General features: G+C 50.3%; 1 protein-coding gene across 9 annotated transcripts; it reads right to left on the reverse strand.

Moving 5' to 3' along the window:
• Positions 1 to 2,550: 2,550 nt before the first annotated feature.
• HOXB3 (homeobox B3) lies at positions 2,551 to 26,924 on the reverse strand. Of its 9 annotated transcripts, none has more exons than XM_072885691.1 (6): positions 18,226 to 18,250; positions 17,510 to 17,580; positions 15,198 to 15,254; positions 12,110 to 12,172; positions 5,990 to 6,543; positions 2,551 to 4,900 (listed from the first exon to the last, which is right to left on the reverse strand). In XM_072885691.1, exons 5-6 carry the CDS (start codon positions 6,423 to 6,425, stop codon positions 4,134 to 4,136), a joined length of 1,203 nt encoding a protein of 400 aa, XP_072741792.1. In that variant the 5' UTR covers positions 6,426 to 6,543; positions 12,110 to 12,172; positions 15,198 to 15,254; positions 17,510 to 17,580; positions 18,226 to 18,250; the 3' UTR covers positions 2,551 to 4,133. The 9 variants fall into 9 exon arrangements, with proteins under 9 accessions (XP_072741792.1, XP_072741793.1, XP_072741791.1 ...); XM_072885692.1 differs by lacking the exon at positions 18,226 to 18,250 and adding an exon at positions 13,246 to 13,286 and having other exon boundaries at positions 17,510 to 17,738; XM_072885690.1 differs by lacking the exon at positions 18,226 to 18,250 and having other exon boundaries at positions 17,510 to 17,738.
• Between the last annotated feature and the right edge of the window lie 437 nt (positions 26,925 to 27,361).

Consider the following 27,361-nt stretch of genomic DNA (forward strand, 5'->3'; position numbering starts at 1 on the left):
TTTTTCCCTTTTAAAGTGCCCGGGTCCACACAAACCGAAAAGAAGAGAGAAACGATCAATCTTTTTATGGAAAGACTTTTGACAGCTCGGCCTAGCTCATCTCAGCGAAGAAATTTAGCTTTTGCAAAAGAGTTGCTTAAACCAGGAAAGATTTAAAAAGTTTAATCCAAGGGCCTGAATTCGGGAAGTCTAGAAAGAAATAATTTTGGGGAAAAGCAGAGAAGTTGGCTGCTCCAGAATGGAGATGTGGCTGTTTGTAGTTTGCTTGTTCAAGCTCCATTTCTCCCATTTTGCGGCAGAGAGGGACTGGCGGGCTGCATTCACGCAGGGAGAAGCCTAGAAACTTTTGTCAGCTCAAGCATCTGTGTGGGTGGGAAGGGTTTCTGAGCCACATAATAAATCTAAAGCTGAAGCCGAGGCCGAAGTGCATTTTAGCAAAGGGGCAAAGATAATAAAAAAAGCGTTTGCAAAACGCAGCTCAGCTGAAGGGAGAATTTCCCAAAATATTTATATCTGAATGCACTCAGCAAAACCAGCATGAATCTACTCGATCTCGGCAGATCAGGACTGGTGTAAAAATTAATAGTTAAGTTTCTGATCATTTCTTGCTTGTTTGGATTAAAGTGGCATTTTGGGGGGCTCGGGGTTTCTCATGAGGCTGTGGGTTCCTGCCTGCTCTGGGAGGAGGGGTGCGGGTCGCTGGGAGCTGGCGTACAGCGAAGAGTTTGGGGTGCGAAGGGGAACTCTTTCCAGTGAAAGGTTTGGGATGGAAAAGGGAACTCCTTCCAGAGAAGAGTTTGGGGTGCAAAAAGGAACTCTTCCCAGCCGCTTCCAACTCTTCTTGCTGCTTTTGCTAACACTAAAGTTGCAAGGGAAAGAAAAAAAAAAGAAAGAAAGAAAAAAGAGAGAAGAATAAAGAACCTCTTGGGGATAGAGGGATTTTTCCCACGCACCACGCGGAGGCACAAGGGGAAAAAATCTTCCTACTCAAGGGGAAAGGCATCGCCTTCCACGAATAAATTCACAGGGTTAGGGAACGACAGAGAAATGCAATCATTGTAAGACAAACCCGGGCCTGCTTCTTTAATGCAAATTAAACCGGGGATGTGAGGGGCTGTAGGAGAGGGACCCCATCGAGAAACTGCGAGGTGTCACGCTCTGAGCCTCGGAATTGCCTTCTTTTCCCCGATTTTAACTAGTTCCTGGGAATCCCTGAACACAAAACCCAGCAACATGGCGACCGGGATGCGAGACGGAAAAATATCTTCAAGGGGGGGGGGGGAGAAAAGCCAACGGCCAAGCCCAGCCCAACCCAAGCTCCTGTTCTTTGAGCCGATCCCATCAGAGCCTGCACGCTTTTCTGCTTTTAAATTATATATCCCCGAATGGTAAATTGCTCTCTGCATGGACGGGCATAACCCAGCCCCGGTCCTGGGGAGAAAAACAAGCCCTGTCTCTCTGTTACACCGTTATTTATTATTGCGGGAAGGTTCTAATTGTTAACCTGGAACTTCATTTATTAAGAGAGATCAGAGACAGAAAGAAGCACGAGATCATTTCTCATGTAAAGCTTTCTCCACTCGACCTTTTCTATAGGTGTGGGTTTATCCAGGCACCTATGGATGGCCCCGGCTGTGCACACAGGTGTATAGGATGCACATACACATGCACACTCTCTGTTTCTACAGCCCAGCCCTATTTTCGGGACCTTTTACAGCCTTTTCACCCTTTTCTCCCGGCAGCAATCCAACTCCCCTCTCCTTTCCTCCGGAGGGGACCTTCCCCTCTTCATCAGCCGCAGAACTGGAGCGTTTCGAGCCTGACAAGCAGTTCACCCCCTTTCCAGAACCATAAAACTTTTATTGGCCCTCGCTGCTTTAATATAAGTTTTCTTAGGGCTTTAGAGCATAAAAAGCAAATTATTCATGGTATTATCCCATCTGCTTTTCTGCTGGCAAGGGGTTAGCCTCCCTTTTGCTTGCACTGATAACGTAACCTTTGGCGGTGGCTTTTCCCTCTCTTCATAACGATTTTAGGCCTGTGTGGTAGTGGGGGGGGTGGAGGTTTGGGGGGGCTGCGTGCGTGTGTGCGCGCACACGTGTATTTTAATCATAATTCATTACAAGAAATAATTTAATTTCTCTTCACTTCCAAGCTCCCCGCATGGAAACTCTGGGCCCTTTTTCTTCTCTTTTTTTTTTTTTTTTTTGGTGATTAATCCTTTTCCTTTGTTTTCATTCGCGGCCCAATGGCAGCCCGGCCCCGGCGCCACGTGACCCCCTTTGTGGCCGCGGGCGCGGGCCGGCCCGCGGGGGAGCGCGGAGGGGGCGCGGAGGGGGCGCGGAGGGGGCGGCGGGGCGGCCCTCGGCCCGGAGCCCCGGGGTGTCAGCCCAGAAGGGGGGCAGGCACGAATCCCGCCGCCCGGCCTCCGGAGCGGTGCGGGCCGTGCCTCCCCTGCCTCCTCCTCGGGATTTTTCCTTACGCCTTCTTTATTTTTGCCTTTAAAATCCGACTGCTAGGACAAGGTAAAATTGCTAACAGAAAGTTTATTCAAGAATTGCTCAACAGACAACCCTTAAGCAAGGAAATAAAATAACTACCGTAAGAACAAAGAAAGATCTCCACCGAGGAGGGGTGAGGTGGGAGGGAGGGATTCGCTATAGGTCTTCTAATTCAGGACTATACAATTACAGTCTGGTTCTGCTCTCATGCCTCCAGTAGAACTAATTACATTATTCATAAGTACGAAGGTAACATAAAACTACTGGTCTTTCTAAATTACAATAACTAAAATAAGCTTGTTGTACAATGACAAGGAAACACAATGTCCTTTATAACAAGTAAATACTAAAAAAGTACAATTTGATTCTTTTCTCCTCATATAAATACATAATATTGGGGATAAATAATACAAAAAAAGGAAAATATTTTAAACTGGCTATAACCAATAAATATATATGAATGTTCACCAGAACACACACCTATTGAAGGATGTCTCGACTGAGTTGGACGAACGCCCTTCAACGTTGTTTTTATACCCATTATATGTAAACTCTAAGTGCAACAAAGATGTCCAGACAAGAAAGCATTAGCAAATACTAGAGATCCATTCACTTCTGCTTCGATTGGAGGACATTCCGTTTGTTCAAATATACCCTGTTTTCACGTAAGGTCAAGAGAAGAGGAGGAAAGAAGCGTAGGACTTCTAAGTCTTAAGATTGCTTTTCTGTTAATGAACCCTAAGAAAAATACCCCCCAAACCAAAAAACCCTGGTGTCGTCGAATGGAGACTTCATGTCATCGGAGGCAAAGGTGGGAAAATATTCAGACCTGTCAACTATTTCTTCCTCTCTTTGGACTGCTGTTATTGTTGGCGGGGGGGGTTTTAGGCATTTCGAAAACTTGTTTCCCGAACCTTTTGCAATTCTTAGACCTCTCTTATTCTAATTTTGTTGTATTGTTATTATTTTTGAGAGGGGAGGCAGGGGCCGGAGGGGAAGAGCGTGAATCCCACGCGTTGGCAGGTATGTATATTTGCAGTTTATGTGGGGACTGGTGGGAAGTTACTCAGCGGAAAAGGATGCCCTTCCTCTGAAGGCTGGAAAGGAAAGTGCGAGGTTCCTCTTGAGAAGGAACTGGAGAGGAGGGTAGTTTTCTTGTGAACCTCTTTTGATTGCATATGTACACACATGTGCATGTTTACGTAGATGAAGAGACACCGACTGTAAAGGCTTGGCTGGCTGACTGTTCTCCTTTCCAGTGTCCAAGAATTATCAGTGACGATCTGCACTTGGTTTGGAAATGAAGGATGCTGCTGCTAAAAATCTGCTGGATTCCCACAAAACTACCCCAAACCCATTTCAGAAGCATTTGTGTTGAGGTGCGGGAGGTATATCTCTTCAGAGAGAGAGCTGCTCTTGGCAGTAAATACTGAAATGGTCGGAAATTGTGCCTAATAAAACCCAGAAATAAGAATAGCAAGCACAACCACCTAGTAGAAATTGCCCTGTCAAAGAAAAACAAAGAAAAGAGCTCAACACAAATGTTCCTGAAGCCAATCCTGCCCTCTTCCCCTCTCCCGTGCCTCGTGGTGAGGTCCCATCCGCTTCGCCTGAGCCTGTCCCTGCTCCCTATCACAGGTGGGTCAGCTTGGGCGCCTCTTGGATTCTGCCCTGAGAAGAAGCGTGGTGCGTGGAAAGGTCTGTGTAGGTGGGGTGGGTCTCGCATGGTCCGTGGTGCTGGCTCGGGGGCATCTGCGGAGGCCCGTTGTAGTCCATGTTGGCAGCCTGGTGATGTGGCAGGTGATTGAGGCCGTAAAGGGACGGGCCAGAGGTGGGCATAGAATCCACATAGTTACCTCCAACATAGACGGGGCTTCCCTGCATACTGGGAGTCCCGTAGGCCACCCCGTTCCCTTGTAAGACGTGGGGGTCGTACTCGGGGGCCGTGTTGGCGTATTTCTGTTGGGAGGGGCAGCCTTTGATGGGGTTTTGGTAGTTAGTTGACATGGCATAGGCATTTTGGTGGGGTTTATTGAAGGAAGGCGGCGAGGGGGCATCATAGTTACTGCTCATGGTGTGCAAGGCGTTCATAAATCCTGCGGAGGATTGCATGGGCTGGGGCGGGCTGCCGGTGGGGGAAGGCCCTCCGGAGGAAGACCCCATGCCTTTTGACTTCTGATCTTTCTTATACTTCATCCTCCTGTTCTGGAACCAGATCTTGATCTGCCTCTCGCTGAGGTTCAGCAGGTTGGCCATCTCCACGCGGCGGGGCCTGCACAGGTAGCGGTTGAAGTGGAATTCCTTCTCCAGCTCCACCAGCTGAGCGCTGGTGTAGGCTGTGCGGGCTCTCTTGGAGGCCGAGGAGCCTGGAGGGCTTTTCTCGCCGCTGCAGGTTTCTGCTGGCCGCAAAATGAAATAAAAGATAATTACTTACATGCAGAAATTGAATGCATCATTTCTTAATAAATCCTGGAACAGGCACAAGAGTTCGACCCCCCCTTTCCTCACCCCTTTGCATTAGCCTGCACTCCATAATCATGTCATTTATTAAGAGTTCTGTTCTCCAAGCTGCCCCTGGTTTATGAAAATTTGATCATGTCATGTAGAAAAGGATTCCAAGGCCATTTATTTAGGAGTCGATTATTTCCAACAGATAATGTTGAGAAAATAATATTTGGCAGGGGGGCAGTCACTGCAAAGCCAATTAATACTAACACGGGTCAGTGTTGGGAGGTATTTTGTTCACCGAGGTACGAATGCGCACGCACACACGCACGTCTTGTGTGTGTCTTGTATTTGTGTAACACAAAGATTTGCACGTACATTGTTAAACATCGAATGACATTTGTACCTACCTTTTTGTGAGATAAACACGTATATAACAGATAAATTATGTTAAAGTAGATTGAAGCGTGGGCCGCAAAGTTTATATGAATATATTTGTCAGAACCATGATATTTCCATAATGATTTTTTTTCTCGATCGCGTTAGAGATGGGCATGTATGCATGCAAGCCTATCCATGTGTTTATGCGTATGCTCTATATATGCACACGTACACTCAGAGAGCACCATGTTTGCTGCTGTGTCTGGAGGCAGGGAGGTGGGAATAGAACAAGCTCTCCGCTTTAGCATCGCTAGCTTGAGCAGTGGGCGTACATTTTCATGTATCTGTATCTACACAGTCAGACATCGGCTGTGTACAACCGCCTGGTTGTATTTCCCTGTGGTGCTCTGGGTATGTTTAAAATAAACCAAGTGTACTCAGTCAGTGCTGCAGGATGGGCCAAGGCTCGCTCAGCCTGGCCGGGGCATGCGGCTGGCAGTCTTGGGATCATGCCCAGCACCAGGATCCTTGCTGGATCCTTGCTGGATCCTCGCTGCATCCTCTCCCCCTCTCCCCTCCCTCCAAACAAGACCACTCCAGCCAGCCGTTTCGTTACCTCGCTGTTTAGGAAAGCGGAGGGTTACAAAAGCAGAACAGTGTACCTGTGCTAGGGGAGCTGTTTTTCTGTTTGGAGTTTTGCCTCGATTCTTTCATCCAGGGGAAAATCTGCTTGGTGAGACTGGCGTTTGCACTGAGGTTGGCTTTGCTGGGGGCAGTTTTACTGCTCCCCGACTGGTTATTGCTGTTGCTACTGGTGCTGTTGGTGGCAGGGTTTGGGGGCGGCGAGACGGGAGGAGGCGGGTGGTGCTCCTGGGGCAAACTTGGACGCATGCAGCTCCCGTTCAGGTCTTTACTTTTTGCGTGTGGGGTTGTGTTGCCAAGAGACTGGAGGGAGCAGGCGGACCTCTGGTAGTCGTTCTCCACGTGAGAGGCCGGCTGGAAGGGCTGCTGGGGACCCTCGTAGCCGAACCCATTGGCACTCCCGTAGGAGTAACCCCCAAAGAGCGTGGAGCTGTCGTAGTACGTCGTCTTCTGCATCTCTGGGACTCCCCAAAATGATTTTTCCGGCTACCAGGGTCTTGACACCCCTATGGCAGAACATTGGCACCCCAAGGCCACGTGACAGGCCGTTTCCAGCTGTCTATTGGAAGCTGACCTGAAAGGTTAGGAGAAAACACACAATAATAGTACCCGGCCTATGAATCCATCTTGGGGCCTGAAAGGCCCATGACATGAATAGGGTCCCGCAGAACAGGGCGAACAGATGCTTTGAGCAGATTTTGTCCTGTGTGCAGCCTAAGGAGGCTCAACAAATGTTACAGTGCAAAAGTGCGGAGCTGGTTTTGGGGGGTAGTTTTCCTGGTTGGTCGGTTGGTTGCACCTCTTTTTCCCTCAGAGGATAGCACCCAGGGTGTATAACTACACACATGCTCTCTACGTACACGTGGTTTCATCTGTATACGTCTATTTACTTCTATATTTATCTATATACATATATTATATACACACACCCATGCATACACATATACTCCCCTATAAATGTGTGTGTGTATATGCATGTAGATGCGTGTCGTGCGCACGTATACACATCCGTGTCCAGATAGCACGCGCAGTAACATAAATATAAGAATACAGAATGGATAATTGCTAGCTACAAGCATGAAAGGAATGAAAGTCTTGCTTTCTTACCCCTGACCTATTCAAATCAGCCATTCACCCACATGAAAACCAGCAAGACATTATATCATCAGAAATTTAAAGTCTGCTAAGTTTATTGTAGGGCCTCTGTCCGGTATATTTGTTTTTAAACTGGAAACAGCAAATAGTCCATATGTTTCGTCCAGGTAACGGTGTCCTGACACAGTTGGCTTGATTTGCTGTTTACATAATGTCTTTGGAATTCAGTGCAAATATTTTAAGCAGATTTAAACAGGGGCACGAATTCAAGAATGTGCTTCCTTTGGCCTGTTTGTTAGTCTCTCCCTCTGGTAGCACAGGTTGTATTTAGCAAACATACCCTTTCATTGCCTGCACCGCTTTGTACTCATCGGTCTTGAATCTGGAACTACCATTGGCAAGATGTGATTCCCACAGCAGTTTAATTGCTGTTGGTTTTTTTACCTCAGAAAACAAACGCGTCACCAGGCCATTTGCTCTTAACTTTCTACCCTTTGATTTTTCATCATTCCTCCCTCCCTCAATCCAAGCTCAAAAAGTCTAAAAACCCAATGCAAAACCTCAAGTTACCAAATGAAACCTTCCTTTTTCCTTTCTCTCTCTGGCCTTTTTATTTTTCTTTCTCTCTTTCTTTCTCTTTCTCTTTTTCTCAAAACATAAACTTTGTCTACCGTGAAGACAGAGTAGGAATGCCCTTAGAAATATGAAAACTGTCTTGACCTGAAAATAATCTGATGTGTGAGGATCAGTCAAGCAGCAAACGTATTTTAAAAAGGCAGTGACTTCTCCCTGCAGCTCAGAGTTTGCGAGGAGCCACTGTGCATTTTGTTTTGAAATTGATATCCATTGTATATTTAATTGTATCTATTGTATATTTAATTTTATCTGGGCTCTTTCATTCTCTAAAACAAAATAAAATAAACTCTGTGGAGATAAAGTCTAATGCGATATTTCTAAGTACCGGGGTTTAACAGAAGCCATAGCTCGACAATAAATAACATCTTTTTTCCCCTTCCCTGACTGCCGTGTTCTTATGTCATGTCGTATGAAACCTCCGTAGACTTCTACCACATCCTCAGACAACGTGTCCACGAAGGGACTGCTTCGCTTTTTTACACTGATTAAATCCTTTATGCATTCCCAAATCTGTACTGGATCTTCCACGGAGATGTATTATTGTCTACAGAGACGATGATATCCTTGCTGGGAGTTACTCTCATTTGGTTTCCTCGCCATGATAAATATGTCTTATTAAAAAGTAGACTCCGCTACCCGAGCCGAGAAGCTGTGAATTAATTAACAAACAGCAGCGCCTTTATTATGAATAGGTTTGCTGAAAATATCTACGAGGGCAGAGGTGGGGATTTCTCCAAGGCCTTCCTGTCTGGCATAGGTTTCTTAAAAAAAAAACCAAAACAAACCCAAACCAGAACCGAGCGGAGAGGCTCAGCTAAAGCAGCTAAAAATAACAGCGACGATTTTTTTTTTTAAATGGCCATAAAATAAATTTACAATCCCCTTCACCCAAAAGCTCGCTCGCTTGTGGCTTCCACAGAAGATTTGCTTTGTACCTCATCTCTCAGCGCCTCACAAATGCCGCTCATTTATCTTCGCCGAGGACGGCCGCAATCCTAATTATTTACTCCAAGGAATTGTTTAAAAAAAAAAAAAAATCTCAGGCAGAATGATAAATATTCGATTATCTCCTGTTCCAATTAAACCCAGACAGGATCCGCGCTGGCTGTTTCATCACGCTCCAAGTTTCACTTTGCGAGTGGTAACATTTAACCACAAACTCTTTTCCTGCAACTTTTGAATGCGAGGATTTAGAGACATTTAAAAAAAAAATTTAAATAAAAATAAAAATCGGGGGAAGGTGCGAGAGGGAAAGAGCTGCGGGGAGGAGGATGCTCGGGAAAAAATCAGACGGTCGGGGGAAAAAGCTAAAAGGACTCTAAGGCAGAGGTATTCTCCTGTGAAGCCATCCCCTCCATGTTGGAAATCCTAAATTCAGAACCTGACTGTGTTTATGAAGAAGAGCAGCGCCTTTCCCCTCCCCCCGCCCCCTCCTAAGGTATATTTCCCAGAACCAGCGAAGCCAGGCATAGCCCCGCTTTTAATTTAAATTATTAGTAATAATAAATATTCTAAACATGCCCTTAACAATAGGTCGGCTGCTCAGAAAGAGCTCAAATCCCGGCGACTGCCTTGCGGTGGATATGCCTGGAAAACAGAGACACATTCCTAAAATTTCCCTCTTCCCTCCCCCCACAACCGAGCTTCACCCCAACCAGAACTCCCCAGTTGTAAAGCAGGGGGGAAAAAAGGGCCCTGGATGAGGGCTGCAAAAGAGTCTCTGCGTGGAAGGAAGCTTAAAGCTTGTGAACTCTTCTTGAACCGAGATTGGAGTCATATGGTCATAAATCATTGGGACATATACTCCGCCATTCACAAAGTGATAGCCTATTTGAGTCCGGCTTACCTTAGTCTCTGACGAGCAAAGCACAGGCAGACATAATATATTTTCACATCCAGCATCCACGCAATCAATAAGCAAGGAATGACCCCCTTCCTTTAAAAACGTTAAAGGAATATACGAGAGAGAGGAAAAAAATCCAGCATATGCATGTATATATGTATAAAAAAAAAAGCCAAAACAGAGGGGGAGGGGGCTCAGCCAGTGGAGCTTTCGGTTACGGCAGCTCAAATTGTCTCTCTGTCTCCGTTTGGGGAAGAGGGAAAAAAAAAAAAAAAATCAAGATGCTTTCCAGCTTCCAAGATGTGCAGAAAAGCTGAGGGCTTTGAATGGACAAACCCTGAGATTCTAGTTGCCCTATAGACTGGTACGCGCTGCTCACTGATAACAATGGCCTCTGCTTTACCACAGCAAAGGGGAAGAAGGGAAAGGAGAAGGGAAAAAAAAAAAAGAAAGAAAGAAAAGCTGAACACAACACCCCCCCCCCCCTTTTAACTATGCAATGCTTGGCTGGGATTAAAATAATAACGAAAAGAATCCAGGCTACGGGGTGGGGGGTGGGCGAGGGGGGAAATAAAGCGGAGGGGATATTTAAAAATAAAGATTTGGTTTGGATTGCCGGGCAAAGCCAACGAGCCTCCCAAACAGCGTCACTAGTGAAAAATTATGCTAATTGCAGACGTGGTGGACAGAGGCCTAGGCAGAAAGATAGCAAAGCTTGCCTTTGATTCACGTGTTTAACAATTAGGTGTCAATTTATGCTAATAAACCGTTTCAACATAGTCATAGTCTCCCCCCTCCCCTTCCGCGGCGGCAATCGCGGCTCTTTCAATAGCTGATGCTTTGCCTCCCCCGGCCCTTCGGCCGCCTTTGGCTCCTGGCAGAGCCCCCCCAAATGAAACCCACTTTTCTGGGGGGCGGGGGGGGGGGTCGGGAGCCCCCGACCCCGGTGTTTGCAAGGGGATGAGGGCGGGGCGGAGCCGGGGATGGGGGGAGGAATGGCTGGGGTTGGTGCAACTGCGCGGCCCCGCGTAACTTCGGCGTTAAGTTTTGCGCGTCCCGGTGTCGGGGGGCTCCGCTCGGCCTCCGCCGGGGAGGGGGTGCGGGGCTCGGGGGGAGTCAGGGCGCAAATCGCCCCCGGGGGAGGCCGAGGCAGCGAGGTGTTGAACACTAAAGATGATTATTATTGCTATTATTAATAACGCCGTTATTGCTATGCGAGGCGCTGCTGCTGTCGCCACGGGAGATTTATGTCTCGCCCCGCTCCCACACGGCTGCCGAGAGCAGAAACTCGCCAAGATGCGTTTTGGGGAAAGTCCGTGACGAGGAGGGGCTGGCGAGTGGGAGGAAGGCAGGGCAAGGAATTTAGGTGTCTGCACTTTTTTTTTTTTTTTTTTAAGTGCTACTTTTGTTTCACATCGCAATTATCTTCCCTCCTCGAATTCTGGCGCTCGCCCCTTTGGGTGAAGTGCTGACGGGGGGGAATTTACGTTTAGCCGAGCAAGAAAAAGAGGGACCACAAAGGCTCTTTGGACTTCGCTGGGAAGGTATGACCCGCCGGGGGGGTTGCATCGCCCTTTTTTTCTGTGTGTGTGTGCACCTTTGGGCTGGTAACTCTGGCAAGAAAAAGAAGGGTGTCCAAGTAAACATTTGACTTTTGAGAGGACTTACTCTGGGTTGGACAGCCAAGGTTTTCTAGGTGATGGATAAAGTCTTATCCCAAGGACTACGGTGTTTCCAGCTATTGTTCTGGCTCCAGCGTTCAGATCCCAGACGTGAGGGTTTCGGCCAGGGAACACCATTAGTGTGATTCCCTTCCCCCCCCATTTGATTTTTTTATGAACTGCTCCAACATAAATCTTCTGCTACAAGACAGTTCCTATTTTGGAGCCCCGGCGTTGAAATTCCAGGAAAGGAAAGAGGAAAAACAGTCGTGGACTATTCTTTTAAAGACTCCTCTGTAGGTGAAGTGCTCTATAGGTTTCTGAATATGGATCTCCACTGACTTACTTGGAGTACCTAGGCAATCAGAAGTACCTCGGATTCTGCAAGTAACTCCTCTGAAGTGCAAAATTTTGTTTTAACTTTAACTGGCAGCCGAAAAAAAACCCACCAACCCTGTTAAGAAGGTCGTTGCACGTTTATATGTTGAGCTCCTGTAAGTAGTTTTTTTTTTAGGCTCCCTCTGTATTGCCATCTTTGCTTTGGTTGCAGCTTATTTTTCTTGAAAATGTAACTCCCTCGCCCCCGTCACGAAATCAGCAGCAAATGTTGCAATCTGACTGGGTTTCCCTTCAAAGGGAGTACAGGAAATATCTTCCATTTAAAACACTCCCTCCAAGTTACGGCCATAAATCACAAAGTTTAAAGACAAGCCAGTAGCGAAATGAAAATACTCAGCTGAAATCCAGGGCAGCCGTGCTTATTCGGGGGTTGGTGGAGGGGGGGGGAAATAAAAAAAGTCACGTTGGGTGACTTTAGAGAAGGAATGGCTTCCAAAGCTGGTGCAGGGAGAGATACGGAGACACACACACAGAGGGGACCAGGTAGGATATTCCGCAAAACTCACCAATTCTCGGATGTCTGGTCCAGCAAATACGAGGCAGCGGTGGACTTGGAGAAAGGAGAAGAACTGGGGGGGGAGGGGGAAGGGGAAAAAAAAAAAAAAAGTATGAAACTTCGGTCAGAACAGCGTGGCCAAGGGGATTCATCACAGGGAGAAAGCTTTGGGTGAAGCGGGGAGAAGATGGGCGCTGATGAACAAAAGCCCCAGCGGTTCCTCGGAGGTGATCCCCCACCCCAGGAACGCTGTGCCAGCCCAGCCGGGGGTGACCCGCTGTTCCCACCAGGTTCATGGCGGTAAATCCGATGCCATCCCCTGTCCCCCCGGCGTTTCCTTCCACCTTCCCCCGTGGAAACCCCCCCCCGGGGCGAGGGAAACGCTTCGCCCGTGCTGGGGTTCGCGTTAGTGATGGAAAGAGTTTGGGGTGAACCGTGGGCGGTTTGTCCACGGCTGGCGGTCAACTCCGAATGTGATTAAAAATATATATGTCGGGAAGAGTGTTGGTGACATTCTGGTCGTGATTTCAGAGTGAAATGACTTTAAGAGATTTAATACGTGCAGTTAATTAGCTCTGGGTTCAACAACAGGATAGCAGGAGGGAAAATAGGAGGCCTTTTTCCTGAAAGGCAGAAAAGCCTTAAGGATTCCGAATATGCTTTTTCGTCTTTCTCCAACGTGGTCGGAGGACCGGCACGAAGGGAGGGAGGACGGGGATGCTTTATAGCGTACGAGGACACCATTCACACTGCAGTGATTTGGTATCAGAATTAACGGTATCGAGCCGTAAACATTTCTAAAGCCACGCCGAGATTTATCACCGCAACTTTGGCACGAAGGACTCGGAAAGGGAGAAAGAAGGGGAGAAAGAAAAAACAATCTCATTTAAAAATATTTTCGTTGTGGGAAACATTCAGTCGCTTTAATAATCCTGTTTCCGTTCTGTATGTTGATGTTATTAATCTCAAATAAAAATGTTCCCCTCACACCCCTACTCTGCTCGTGACAACATCCCCGAGTCCATAAATCACCCGCGGATGCTTCGTGACCTTCTCCAGTCGGCGGCCTATAGCTGTATTTTTTATTAGTATTATTATTACATGCGCGCACACTTTAATACACAGCTTTGGCAATATTCCACTTACATCACAGCCTTCCCCGGTTAACTGGGGCTTTTCAGTTCCCTCTGTAGAGTACACACAGAGATTTGTAAAGAGGAAGGGGAAAAAAAGAAAAAAAAAAAAAGAAGAAAAGAAAACACCCTTTCTGCGCTGGGAGCTGAGCACACGCGGGCTGAGGCTCGGCGAGTTCCTCCCACGCCGGGCCCGCGGAGGAAAAGTGGGCAGCCCGAGGGGAGGGGGAGAAAAGAGGGAAAATCGCCTTTATTTGGAGTGGATGCGGGAGGGAGGAGGGGAAAAGAGAAGCAAACAAACAACCCAAAAAGAAGCTGGCATAAATAACGGCTCCAGCAAGGAGGGCGTGGGGGTGTTTGTTTTGCTTTGGTTTTAATTTATGCCCTCGCAGAAGAGGGATGGAGCGAGTCGTGTCGTGTCGTCCCCCCCCCGGTGTTCTTTGTTTTGATTTGGGGTTTTTTTGCTCTCTTTGGGGTGCGTTAGCTCTCTCGCAGAGGCGGTGCAGGTCCAGCCCGGCCCCTGCTCCTCCCGCACCCGCCGACGGGCTCAGGGCCCCGGGCAGAGCCGCGCAGCACCCACCGCCTCCTCCCGGGGGGCTGCTCACCCTCCCTTGGCCCTTTTTTTAAAATCAAAAAGCAAAGAGTTTGGGTTTTCCCACTCCACAAGCAGAGAGCCCGAGGGAGGGGAGATGCCGGGAAGGAAGGGAGAGTTATGGAGGGTCCAGGACCTCCTGAAACCCCAAACAGAAGCCAGCCCGGATAAGAAATCAAAATGAAACTGAGTGAGCAGCGGTTTTGCCTTGACAGATTAGACCTTTTTCTCCCCCTGACCTTTGCTTAGAAGAGCAATAACTCACCAGGTTAATGATCAATCAGCGGAAGTGCTTTGGAATTGTCTCAAAAAAAAAAAAAACCACACACCCAAAAAACAAAAAACCCAACCCAAAACAACAACCGGGGGACACCCAACTCCCAGGCTCCTGCCGGGGCTGGGTCCCCCCGCAGCACCCCTCTCCCCTGCGTCCGCCCGTGGCCAAAAGCCTCAGCGGGGAGTGAGGTGCGGCTGGGGGGGGCGAGGTAGGGATGGGGGGGGCACGGGGGGTGCGTGGGGGTGAGAGGAGAGGGCAGTTTGCCGTATCAGCCTGCTAGAAATAGCTGGTTTGGGAGCAGCTCACCAGAGACGGGCTGGGAATCACCATTCCCACTTTTCTTCTCCCCCCCCCCCGCTTTCTAAATGCCAAAATAATAGCTTGAATTATGCGCTCACGTGACTGGGACACGTCAACCTTTTGCCCATTTTATACAGAATTGGTGAATGACCGGCTCCCCCCTCCAGCCCCACTAATTCCCCCACCAGCAAATTCCCCAAACTTCCCGGGCAGGCGATGCCCCTCGCACCCTCCTGCCGCAGCCCTGGCCTTTGGGCCGTTCTGGGCTACTTTTGCTTTTTCTTTTAGTTTTCTTTTTCCTTTTTATCTTTTAACCTGAAGGCGAAGGAGGCGAACGAGCACTAACGAGGAAAGCCACCGCAGCAGCCACCGCTCCCAAAGCCTCCAGGCTGCCTCCAGCCGAACGGCAAAGACGACGGAAACGGAGGGATAAATAAACGGGTTTGGGGGGACAGGGAAAAGGGAGAGGGGCTTCTCTGCCTCCCCGGCGGCGGGGCAGCGCCCCGAGGCCCTGGGGACGGGCTCCTCGCCCCCCGGAGCCGCGCCCGGCTCCTCCGCTTCCTACGCTCACCTCCAGGCTCCCCGTATCTTCCCATTTTTAACCCCCCCTCTCCTCCTCCTCTTCAACCAAAAAAAAAAAAAAAAAGAGAGAGAGAGAGGGGGGGAGAAGACGAGGATTCACAGCTTTTAGCCCTCTGCCCTTCCTTCGCCTCCCGGGAGGACCGGGCACCCACGCTACCGCCGTGGCCGTTTCTGTGAGAAAAGGAAGGAATTTGGTTATTTTTTGCATACTCGCCTGAATCCGGGACCCGGCTGGCGCTGGAGAACGAGCTGGGCATGGGGGAGAAGGGACCTGGGAGGAGAAATGAGTTCCATTTTACCTGCTTCCATCTGATAATTCATAAAGAGTAACAATTTCTGAGGAGGAAGTCTCAGGAGAGGGAGCAAGAAGGGGTGTCAAGGAATTCTATTTCTCTGTTTTGGGGTGTTTACACTGAATATTTATCGTCTGTAGGGAACCGTGCGGATCCCACTGGGTCCTCCCTGCACAGTGCATCTCCGCAGACACCCCACGAACACACACCCGAGCCGCTGCCCTTTGCCAAAATCCTCTGCTACTGTAAGAGTATTGGGGCTGTCATCCTCATCACCACATCAAAGGGCTCCCATCCATCCCGGGCTCTTAGTTAATTTTTAATTAGGCGGGAAAGCTTTGGGAACGGCAATGTTTAACGCAGCAGAAGACGCGTAGATGGAAGCGGGGCTTTTGAATCCTATTTCTCTTTTTAGCGCAGCAAGGCGGTGCTGGCGCTGGCCGAGCCGGGACGCGCCTCGCTGCACCACGCGTGTTTTTGCCAGCGAGATCCCATCCCTACGCCCACCAGAACCTACCTAGGGGCATAACCCGAAGAAACCCGACTGGTCGGTGCTCCTCCACCCCAAAAAGCCTCATCTCGGTGCTCCTGGATTTACCCACCGCTGCCGTGCCAGAGAGAGGAGCCGAGCCCTCAGATCCCCCCCTCCGCCCCCGGGATCAGGTTCCCCACGCTGGAAAAAAAATGTCGTTTTTTAGGGAGGGTGGGAGAAAGGAAAAGTAGAAGGCTGGAAAAATACCTCTCCTCTAAAATCTCCTGCCCCAAAAGAGCAGAAGTGGGAGCACCACCACCATATAGATCTATACGGTTACATTTCAGAAAGTGTCCATTAATATCAATTTACTTCAATGAAAACTTTGGTTCTTCATGAAGTTGATGATTTATGATAAAATCAATTAAATTATGGCCACTTAGGGCCTGCGGTTTCTTCTCAGATTTCATTCGCCAACAGATCAAGCGCTTGGTAAAAAATTTCAAGTTTAGCTGGAGGCGAGTAAAGATAATTCTGAAGCTGAGGAAATTTAATGCAAAGCAATTTTCAGCAAAAAACCAGACGCTTGTGCATCCGAGCTCCTGCTCTCTGCCAATATACCAGTTCGCCTCGGGAAATATTAGACACTGAGTCAAAACTTTTCCCGTTTCACAATGTATGAGGACATTTTTAGAACTGGCAACTTGTCCCGGGGACTGAGTTATTATCTCGCTCTAAAGGGAAAGGCACCAAAGGCGAACAGAGAGCACAAATATATATATATTTAGAAAAACTTTCCCCGTTTAATTCGATTCTCGGAGGTTTTTTTCCCCTCCATACAAACGATTTTCCTGTCTCGCTCTTAAAATACACATCGGGCGGTCACGGGGGAGCGTGGAGGGGGGGGGAATTTTTTTGAGCCAGCGAGGAATAGCCTAAGTCCATAGAAAATAACGCACCCGATATTCCCACGCGAAATCTCGCCCTCCCGGCCGTTTCCCTTCAATCCCAGAAACTGCATTTGAGCGAAATGATCCATTTTCGAGGACAGCCCCCCCCCCCCAACCCCAAACAAACCTTGAACCTTTTTAAAAGCCTGATATTTTCAGGCTCGGACTCCCCCAAAGCCACCGCTTTTATGCCAAATACTTCCGAGTCTCAGCCTTACCCATTTCGGTCAAACGCACTGGCCGACTAAAAGGAAAAGCAGCCCAACTAACCAGATGTTTGTTAGTCACATCTGGCCGCTACACCCGGACCTGGGGAGGGAAAACCCGCTATGGACATACACAGAGCTTGGGAAATCTTTTTTTTTTTTTTTTTTTTTAGAAGCCCTTGTAATTAGGGTCTGCTTCAAGTAAACAAAAAACTTTGTAGGGCCATAAATCACCATCACATACATTCTTCAGTTTAACACCCCGCTTTTCCAATGGGCTTTTGTAGTTTCTTTTTCAAACAAGAGAGAGGTGCTAAACCTTTAACAAATGTGTCCCAGACAAACTTCGCGAGGAAAAGAAGCCCTTTGCGGCCGGTCTCGGTTATGGACCCTGCGAGATCATTTTTGCTCATCCTCAGCTTCCCCGATCCTGCTCCCGAGGCATCACCCGGGATTTGTGACCAGGAGAAAGTCAGCTATAGCTCACGGTGGAGAAGCCTGTCAAAGCTTTCGGAGCAATTAATTATATCTCACAGCGTCGGAGCTGAGAAGGTAGGAAAGGCAGAGCTGCATCATTCCTTTCTTTATTTTTTTTAACTTCTTACCTGTGATACTGTCCGACCCAGGACTTCGAGAAGAAGGAGCAAAGCCGGATCGGGGTGGTGGGAGTTCGCAACTGGAGCAGGCAAATTAAGGAGAAGAAACTACTTTATTGCACCCCGGAGGATCTTGCTGACAGCTTTCTCGCACCGTGTGGATATTTTTTTTTTCCCCCAAAGATGCTGTGATTTTTTTGGACCCGCTCGATTCAAACGGAACTGACTTGACGTGGAGAAAAATAGAAACTCTTCCAAAACAGCTTAAAGTATTGCAAGGATGAGGGCCCCTTTGCAGAGAGATACCGAGAGGAGGGGGATGAGCTGGGGGTGTCGGCGGGGGGGGCTGCGCGCACGTTCCCCTTTAAAAAAAAAAAAAAAAGCCTCCCCCACTCCCGAATCCTTGGTATCTGTCTGGAAAGCTGTTTCTCTTTATAAAGACTTAAAATGTTGCAAGACGGTTATAATACTGAGTGACAAGGGGTGCTGGAGAGAAGGGAACCAAATGGATTCTGGTTTTTAGAGCCAGTAGGAATTGGCCAGCCTTCAATGTCAGGATTCAAAATTGATTCCATATGTCTCGTCCGGGGAAAGGGGAAAAAACGGAGGAAAGAAAGAAAGAAAGAAAGCGAGAGAAAAGGGGGGGGGAATAAAAGTTCTGCAAAGCCCACCCGGTTTCTTTCTTTCTTTCCCCCCCACCCTTCCCAGTAGCCCCGGGTAAATACCCTGTCATTGAATCTTGCCCTTTTTCAGGGAGTATTTTGGACTCTGGCGCTCGAAGCACAGAGAGGGAGAGGTACCAGTAGCAACAAACCAGATCCCGGAGGTTATTTTTAGACTCGGCTTTGCTGGAGCTGACCTCAGCGCGGGGAGAGAAAAATATGGGTCTGGATGCTGCTGGAAGGGCGAAGCGTGCCACGGCACGGCCTCGGCTCCCAAAAATCGGGAGGGAAGGGGGGGGCAAACCCTCCCCACCGAAAAAAACCCTCCGCACACCCACCCCGAGGCGGGCAGAGGCGAGCGGCGGGAGCGCCGGGCCCGCGGGCAGGTGATGGGCTCGCAGGCTCCAGCGCCGGTCCCGGCCCCCCGGGGCGGTGGGAGAGGGGCTCAGGGGGGGCGGCCGGTCCCTCTCCCCGTCCCCCCCCAGCCCCAGAGCCTGCGGACCGCCATTCCCTATTGATTTCACCGGGACAGGCTCGGAGACGATTTGACCCGAGTTTTTCAGGCTTCTCTCCTGACCTCTAGATACCGCTGCCAATAAAGCACTGATATATTTCGCATTGAGTCGGACATCAAAAGGAGACGAAATAGCAACGAGTGGGGATTTCTCCTTAACCCCTCCCCTCACAGCTACCCTAAAAAAAAAAAAAAGGAGTCAAATCTCCCCCATCGCCTCTGATTTATAGCCTTCCTTTTCACCTGGGATGGTTACGCGCAGGGAAGTGTTGAAATGTGGTTATTGCCTTTTATTTCTTTCGTCTCTCCCCTCCTCCCGACCAAAAAAAAAAAAAAAAAGGAGAAAACTTCAAAGAAAACTGTCACCGTTTCCAAACTTTTGCCTGTTTAACTGGGAAGCCACCTTTTGTCTTGTCTGCCTGTGACTCGCGTTCGCCTCCCTTTTTAAACATGAAAATGAAGCAGCGTAGTTGGCACCGGCTCCGGGCCCTCCCCGGCGGCAGGAGCTGCCCGGGGGTGATGCTGGGGCCGGGCAGGGCAAACCCTGCCCGAAACCCCCTTCCAGGGGAAAACAACCACAACAACAACAAAAGGAGGGGGGGGGAAGCTGCTGGCACGTCCTGCCCGCCCTGCCACCGCGTCCGCTCCGCGCTTCTCCGCGTCTCTCCGCGCCTCAGCCCCAGGTTTCCTCTCTGGCTCCGCTCCGCTCCCCGCTCTCCGCGCCTTGCAGCTCTCGCCCTCCGCGATGCTTTGATCTGAAATAACTCTCTCCTACCGCCTGCAATAAATTATGAATTAAGGTGCTGTTGACTCGTATTTGCAACGTTAATAGCTTCCTCTTTGGGAAAAGATCGGGGATGTCTGGCCGAGAGGGGAAGGGAGGGAGATTTCTTTGGGGATGAGAGGTGATAAACACGGGTTGGCAGCGCTGGTAGATCAGGAACTTCTGAGGAGATGACAGGCAAGGAGAAAGGCTTATTGCACAGAAATTAATGAAACAGCACTTGCTCGAGCTACGTGAAATAGCTTATTACCTCCTCCCGCCTCTTGAACATTATTTCTGCCGTTTGTAACTCTGAGGCACAATAGCTGGTTTCTCGAAAAACTCGGTTTCAGCGAGTTAATAAAGAAATACAGCTTAACAAATGGTAAGGAACTATTTGCTCGTTATTTTTGAGGGTCCGGAGAGCAGCGAAGCTGTTTGGCGGCCGAGCTGGGAGAGGCGGTAGTGAGAGGCAGCGGTGGGGCTGCGCGGAGGATGCGCGGAGGATGCGCGGAGGATGCGCGGGGCAGGGGCTTCTGCTCCAGACTGCTTCCCTTCCCAGCTCTGGCCGAAACCGAGCCCTTTCTCTCGGTCACCGCTAACCGCAGAGGGGAGAAACTTGGGGTTTGGGGAGGATGGAGCTGACACGGGTGGGGGGAGCAGAGCCCTGGGGATCTGAGGCAGAAACAAGGACCGGGGCGGTGCTCCGGGGACAACGGTGCCCTCCCAGCCCGGGGCCCGCTCGGAGGGAAGTTCTGCATCACCCAAGCGCCTCTCTGCCCCGGCCCCCTCCCACAGCCCCCGGCCAGGGACGGAGAAGGATGGGGAGCGCTCTGCCCCCCCCCACCGCCGGCCGGGGTCCCAGCCTGGGTCTGGGGTTCCCTCCCGGGTCTGGGTCCTATTCTGGGTCCGGGGTCCCCTCCCGGGTCTGGGTCCTGGTCTGGGTCTGGGGTCGCCTCCCGGGTCTGGGTCCTATTCTGGGTCTGGGGTCCCGGTCTGGGTCTGGGGTCCCCTCCCGGGTCTGGGTCCTATCCTGGGTCTGGGGTCCCCTGCAAGGCTGGAGGCTCTTCTCCCGAGTTTTGGGGTCCTATCCCTGTTATAGGGTGCTCTCTTAGGTCTGGGGATCCTAACCGTGGTCCGGGTCTCCTAATGGGGCTGTGGGGCTCTTATCCAGGGTCAGATTTGGGGTCTGGAGCCCCACCCCGGGGCCGGGCTCCTCTCCCGGGTCGGGAAGGCAGTGTCCTGGGGTCGGGGCTGCGTCCCCAGCGCGAAGGCTCGGCCAGAGCGACCCGGCAGCCCCCGGCCACCTCATCTCCTCCTGACATCTGACTATTAAAGGGCGACATTCGCACAAAGGCGTCTGGACCGGGGATAAATAAAGCCCCGGTATTGATTTAAAGGGGGCTGCTGCCCAGGGCGGGGGCTGCGGGGTGGCTCCCCCGCACCGAGCCCGCAACCGCCCCCCGCCAAGGGCCAATTTCTCACGCTCAACATCCTCAGCCGACAGAAAAAAAAAAAAAAAAAGAATGCAACAATATAAAACAAAATACCACCGAATAAAATAAAGGGGGGGGGGGTGAAAAAAGGGGGAGGGGGTCCGCATCCATTTGAAGCCGACAACTTAAATTAATACGGGGCTTGACAGAGAATGATGCTCTATTTCTGGCTCAGTCACCGTCCCTGGATCTCCCTTAATATTTAATGAAAGTCGCTGAGTTGCTCTAATTTGGCTACATAAAGGTTTACACTAGCAGACAGAGTTAAATATCCCCGCTCGGGCGGTGTGAGACTTGGCTGGCGAGCGGAGGGGAGGAAAGGGAAGGGAAGAGAAGGGAAGAAGGGGGGAAAAGCGGTGAGTTCCCATCCGAGAATCCGGTGCGAACATTTAATCTTTGCTCCTGTTGTCAGTTTTATTGACTCCTGGCATGTTGGAGCTCGTAAAATATTTAAAAACGCCATCTCCCACTTCCTCCTTCCCTTTCAACACTCCCGGGTAGGACCAATTTGGTCCAGTTTGGAGACGGGAGGGGAGGGCAGCGCCTGCCTCCTGACCTCCCATTTTCCGCGGAGGATGCGCTCCCGCGCTGGCGGTGGGGCGGGCGGCCGCGCTCCCCGGCGGGGACACGCGTCTCGTCCCCAAAGCTTCAGCTTCGCTGCCCGACCTCAGCGGCTGGGAAGGAATGTCCCTGTTCAAGCTCAGCTGTATTTTACACAGGAATTACTAAAAAGGTAACGGCTGCCGGCCAGGTTCTGCTACTATTTAAGCCTATTTTCAGTGCTGTTTCTCCTCGGAGCTCTGCTTTTCCCGAGGTAAATACCAGGCCCGGGCTCCTCAATAGAAAGACATTCCTTAGAGCACCTTCTCCAACTTTCATCCTAAGAACATTCTCCTCGACCTCTCCATCCATCACCAGCGCAGCCTGAGCGGGATCCGGGCGCTAGAAAGCCACGCAAAGTTATCCTCCTGCTAGAAAAGCACAACGAATTACCCGCAACGAGTTCATTCCCCTTCCCGTTGTTGGCAGGGGTTATAGGGACAACCCGCCTCTGCTGGGGTCCCTCGGCAGCGCCCCAGTTCCCGCAGACCCCCATTGTTCTGGTTTGGATGGGCAAACTCCCCTTCCTGCCTGGGACCGGCCGTGCCTCTCTCAGAGGCGGCAACCTTGCAGCCTTCCTGCTGCAATCTCTGTTTTGTGGTGGTTTTTTTTTTTAAGTCCGATTTCTGGGTCTGGTTTAAAATAGGGCACCTCCAGGAATTGCCTCGCTTTGCTAAAGCAACCTGTGCCGGTTCTCCAGCGAGGAGTTCTCTCTCGCTGCCGGGGGATGGGAACTGGGGAGAAAATGAGTTATCGTTGATAAAGGGATGCTGCAACGCAGGACTCCGAGCTGTAATTTTTGTATTAAGGTCGTGCTCCTTTCCTAGGTTTATATGCCAATGAGGCGTTCCCGGTTTACCAAATTTATACAAATCTCTCCTTAATTGGTAATCACAGATGCTGTAATTTAAGACCCCCAGCTACAGAGCTTTCATATTAGCTGCTGATCTATTACTGTAAATCGTCTGAAATAATCAACTCCAGGGAGTGGGGTAGAGAGAGATCCTCGCTCTAAAATATCATCGCTTGCACATCATTTTCACTCGAGAAATGATTTATCTTGGACACCAGTATAAACAACACAACTCTCTCACAAACACACACACAATGGCAGCCGCGCTGCTGCTGACATGTTTATTGTAATAAATCAAGAAAGGGGGGAAGAAAAAAAAACAAGGTTGCGAGGAGAGGAGAGGGAGAGGGAGAGAGAGGAATATTCCTAAAAATATCAATGAAATGCCTCGATGGGTATAAACACACATACCACCGTGTGAAGAGAAATGGGAGGAAATGAAGACGGCTATTTGTCACATTTTACGACAATAACATTAATAACAAACAATAAATTTACATGGACATATAGACACGCTAGGAATTGGGAAGCCCCTGCTACTTACAATAATCCAGCCCTCGGCGTGGCTTCGTGGTTCCTGAGAATTGTTTTATTGCAGACTCCTCTCCCTCTCCCTCTCCCTCTCTCCTCCTCTCCCCCTCTTTCTCTCTCTCCCTCTCGCTCTTTCTCTCTTTTTTTTCCTCAGCTATAGGCTTGTTTTTTAAAGGACAGTTGAATTTCACGTCAGACACAAGGAGACCATGTCTGCGATTTTCCTGACGAATACATATCTATTCTGCAACCTCTGCATTAATTATTTAATGAATCACGTGATGGGGAAGGGGGAAGGGGGTCTCTCCGTCTCATACTCAAAGGACCACTGTGACCTTCCACCGGAACAGTATTTTTTTAAAGAAGTTGCGAACTGAAGGAAGCTTTGCTGCCCGGACAGAGCCCCCTCCCCAGGGCTGGGCGCGGGGCAGCCCGGCCCGGCCGTGCGGCGCGGGGTGAGGAGGTGCGGAGGGCACCCACCTCCCAGCCACTTCTCCGTTAAAAGGCACGATTTTAGGTTTCTTTCCCCATCCTCCCTCCTGCCTAGAGCTGAGAGCATTTAAACCCTTCCCTAAACCTTTCCTGGAGGTTGGCTTTGCTGGACTTTGCTTCAGCTAAGCAGCACCGTGCTTTTTTTCCCTTTTTCTTTTTTTTTTTTTTTGCTCTCCACACTGAGATTTTTATTACACTCTTGCACTGAATAGCACAACTGTTTTAGAGTCTAAGCCAGCTGAGAATATTTATACTCCTGGTTTTAAAGAGCTCAACCTTCCCTTCGCCTCACTTCCAGGCCTTTTCTCCCCGCTGCTGTTATTGTTTGGCCAGCCTTTATTGCATTTAAAAAAAATAAAAAAATAAAAAATCAAATTTTGTCTGTGAGGAGAGCTGCCAAGTGCAAGGAGGCTGGAAAAAGAAAAAAAAAAAAAAACAAAAAAAACCCAAGACTCAGCAGCACATCCCTTTGCAGCACAGCCGCTGCAAAGGCCGGGGAGCAGCCGGGGGAAAATCTCCCCACGTCCACAGGGGAAAAACCTCTCACCCGAGACAAGGCAGGGAGTAGAGCCTGAAAGCCTCAGGACCGTGTCCCAAAGCCCTCGGGGCTCTCAGGTGGGGGGGAACCCCAGGGCAGAGCCCCAACATCCCCCCCGAGCACCCCAGCATCCCTACACCCACACCGGGGTGGCCACACCGGGAACCGAAATGCTCCCCTCCCCCCCCAAGGAGTAAAGCCTGGAGAGAGCTCGTATTAAACGTAAAATTTAATTTAAAAAGCCTAAAAGCGGGTTTTTTCCCCCCTTTAAGCCCAGCCTGGGGGGGAGGTCTGGGCTCCCCCCGGCCAGGAAGGAGCGAGCGGGGAAACGCTTCGTTTTCAAAAGCCCTCGATTATTTCTGAATCGATTTTATCGAGTGAAAGTGGTTGTCGGAAGAGAGACGTTTGGTCAAGGTCCGGGAGGAAGCGGGGGAAGAATCCGATTAAAAGGGGCTCCCGTCGCTGGGGGGGGATCCCACGAGGGAGGAAACTTCAGGGGGGGCTTTTATGGGAACTTCAGGTCAATTCAGAAGCCGCAACTTTCGCTTCACACAACCACTTCTTTTTTTTTTCCTTAGTCATAAAACGAAGAGTCCCTGTGAATGGAGCCGGGTTAAAAAAAAAAAAAAGAAGAAAGAGAAAAAAAAGAAAAAAAAGGAACAGAGCCATCCCAGGCAGCAAACGGGGCAGAGACCCCCCTCTGCACCTCCGCTGGCATTTTTGGGTTTGTTTCATGCAAAAGAAGCACCCATTTCGGTTTGGTGTTTTTTTTTTTTAAAGCCCCCAGTTCAAAGGGTCGGAAACGCGGCCATAAACAGCGGCTTCGCCCTCCGAGGTGCCGTGATCAAAGCCGTTTTCTTTCTAAAGATAAAATGAACGTTTATATAGTGAGAAAGCGAGGGTGATTTACGGATTTAAACACGCCGTTCTTATTGCGGATCATAAATCTGTCACCGGGGCTGAGAAACTCCCAACTCCGAGCCGCCTTTAAAGCGACCCAGCGCTATACCGGGACAGCAGGACCCTCCCGGCCCCCTATACCGGGCAGAACCACCCCCCCGTCCACACATATATAGGTAGATATAGACAGATACATTTATTTTTACTTCCTCCGTGCCCCTTCTCTCCAGTAACTACATCTCAGTGGGGCTGGGCTATGCCATATATACCGGGCAGAACCTCCCCCCCCATATCCATGCATATATAGGCAGATATACATGTATATATTTATTTTTACTTCCCCCGTGCCCCTTCTCTCTGGTAACTACACCTCAGTGGGGCTGGGTTACGCCACGCCGCTCTCACACAAGAATCCCTTTTTTTGTCTAATTTTGGGACCAAGAGGAAACAAAGGGGTTCGGCAGCCCGGGCGGGCCGGTGCCTGGGGGGCTGGGAGGGGGTCCCGGCTCGGGGGTCCCGGGAAGAGCCCGCCCCAGCGTCCCTCGGCCCAGTGGGATCCCCCGCGCAGCTCCGCGCCGCTCCGCGCAGCTCCGCGCCGGCAGCTGGGCACAGAGAGGCTTTTGAGAGCGCCGTGGGCAGGGGCGAAGCGGGAGGAGGTGCGGGGGGAGGGCGGGGGGGGAGGATGGAGAGGGACTCTCGGAAACAAAGGAATTTCTGAAAATAAGAGGCGAGCTGAGGCGCGGGGCGAGGGGAGCGGCGGCGGGGTGGGGGCTTTGCTCTCCCTCCGGTTAGGGGATGGGGGTTGGTTTTTCCCCCAATTATTTTTGTAAAGCAAAGGGCAACCAGGCTGCCCCGCAAAGCCAAAGCCCCGCAGCCCCCCGCGCCCCTCGCCCGCTCCCTGTCCTTCGCACAACGAAGGGAACAAACCGGCGAACACCGAGGGCTTTTGGGGTGGAATCAGAGGGGAAAGCGTCTGCCGGGCCCGAGTTCGGAAACAGAACAATTAAACCGTGAGAAAGCAGGAATAAACCCAATCTCCGCTCCTTTTTTTTTGCCCCCCACCTTTTCCTCCCGGGAGCTGGTTCCCCGCTTCCACGGCCCGAGACCGCGGTGAGGGCCGGGGCCGGCGGGACCCCGCAGACGCAAAGTTTTGCTGAACTGCGGGCTGAGCTGTTGCCCAGCACAATGTCCAGCCTCGGGGAGGTCAAGGGGTTTGCGAGGTCAGTCCCGGCTGTAATACACAGCTAATCGCCTAGAAAACGTGTCCTCTGCGTGAACTCTATCCCCCGGTCGGGGCTTGCCAGCGCTGGGTTTTGTCTCCCCAATTTTCACCCCTTTCCCTCCCCACGGTATGCCCGCACCGCTCCCGGGACGGGGTAGCAACCCCACCTCACCCCACGAATCGCCGGCACCCCCAGGACACCGACACTCGTGGGACACAGACACCCCCCGGGACTCCCGCACCCCCCGGGTCCCCCGCACGCCCTTTGGGACACTCCCAGCACTCCGTGACACGGGCAGGGAGATCTTGCTGGGGAAAAAAAGGGGAAAAAAAGGGGAGGGGGGGAGAAAATAATAATAATTTTAAAAAAGGAACCGAGCGGGGTAACCCCCCAAACCTCCCCCTCGCGGGGCCCCCCCGCCGCCCCCGCCCTGCCCGGGCCCCGCAGCCAAGCTCCGCAGGGCCGAGCCCCGAACACGCAAAACCGCAAATCGAGGAGGGGAAAAAAAAAATCCAACCCCAAACCCTCGCTACACAAGGAACCCGCCTGCAAACTTTCTCTGCCCGCTCCCCTCGCTCACATCGGTCAAAACAAAACGAGAAAACAGAAGGAAAACCCCGCACAAGAATTCACGTGTTGGGTTTTTTTCTGCCCCCCCCCCCTTTTTTTTTCTTTTTTTAAGCTTCTTTTTTTTTTTGCTGTTGCTTTCCCCCGGCTTTCTCGTGAAAGGAGGCAATAAACCGATCAGAAATGCATGCCAAGAGAGCAGCTCTGTTACCTGGTTCGCTCCCACATCCTTTTTCCAACGCCCCAGAGACGGCCCTCATGGTTTGGGTGGTTTCTTCCAAAGTGAGAGGTCTGGGGGGAGGGGGTGGCTTGGGGGGGGTTTTGGGTTTTGGTTTTTCTCCCCCAAAAATAAAGCTTTCACCTTTACGATCCAGATTTTATTATTAATATTATTATTTCCCCTGAAGATTCTTGTAGGACTCCGGGTGCTTTTTTCCCAACAGACGGTCTGCGGAGATTTGCTGTTGAATAACAATGGGAAAAGGATAAGTATTTAAAGAAAAGAAGTGATTAATGATTTTCTGTATAATTCTCGCATTTTTCTTGGCTTCTGTCTGCTTATAATGGCTGTGAACTTTTAGGTCCTATAGAAATCTTCTTTTCTCCCCCTTCTATTCTATTCATACTTTCCAGCTTTGATTTGCTTCTATAGACCCCGCATTCCTGGAAGCATATGCTTTTTTTTTTTTTTTTTTTTTTTAAAGAACGATTTTTTGCCATTC

Source organism: Ciconia boyciana, chromosome 22, assembly GCF_034638445.1.
Source record: "Ciconia boyciana chromosome 22, ASM3463844v1, whole genome shotgun sequence".
Lineage (NCBI taxonomy): Eukaryota > Metazoa > Chordata > Aves > Ciconiiformes > Ciconiidae > Ciconia > Ciconia boyciana.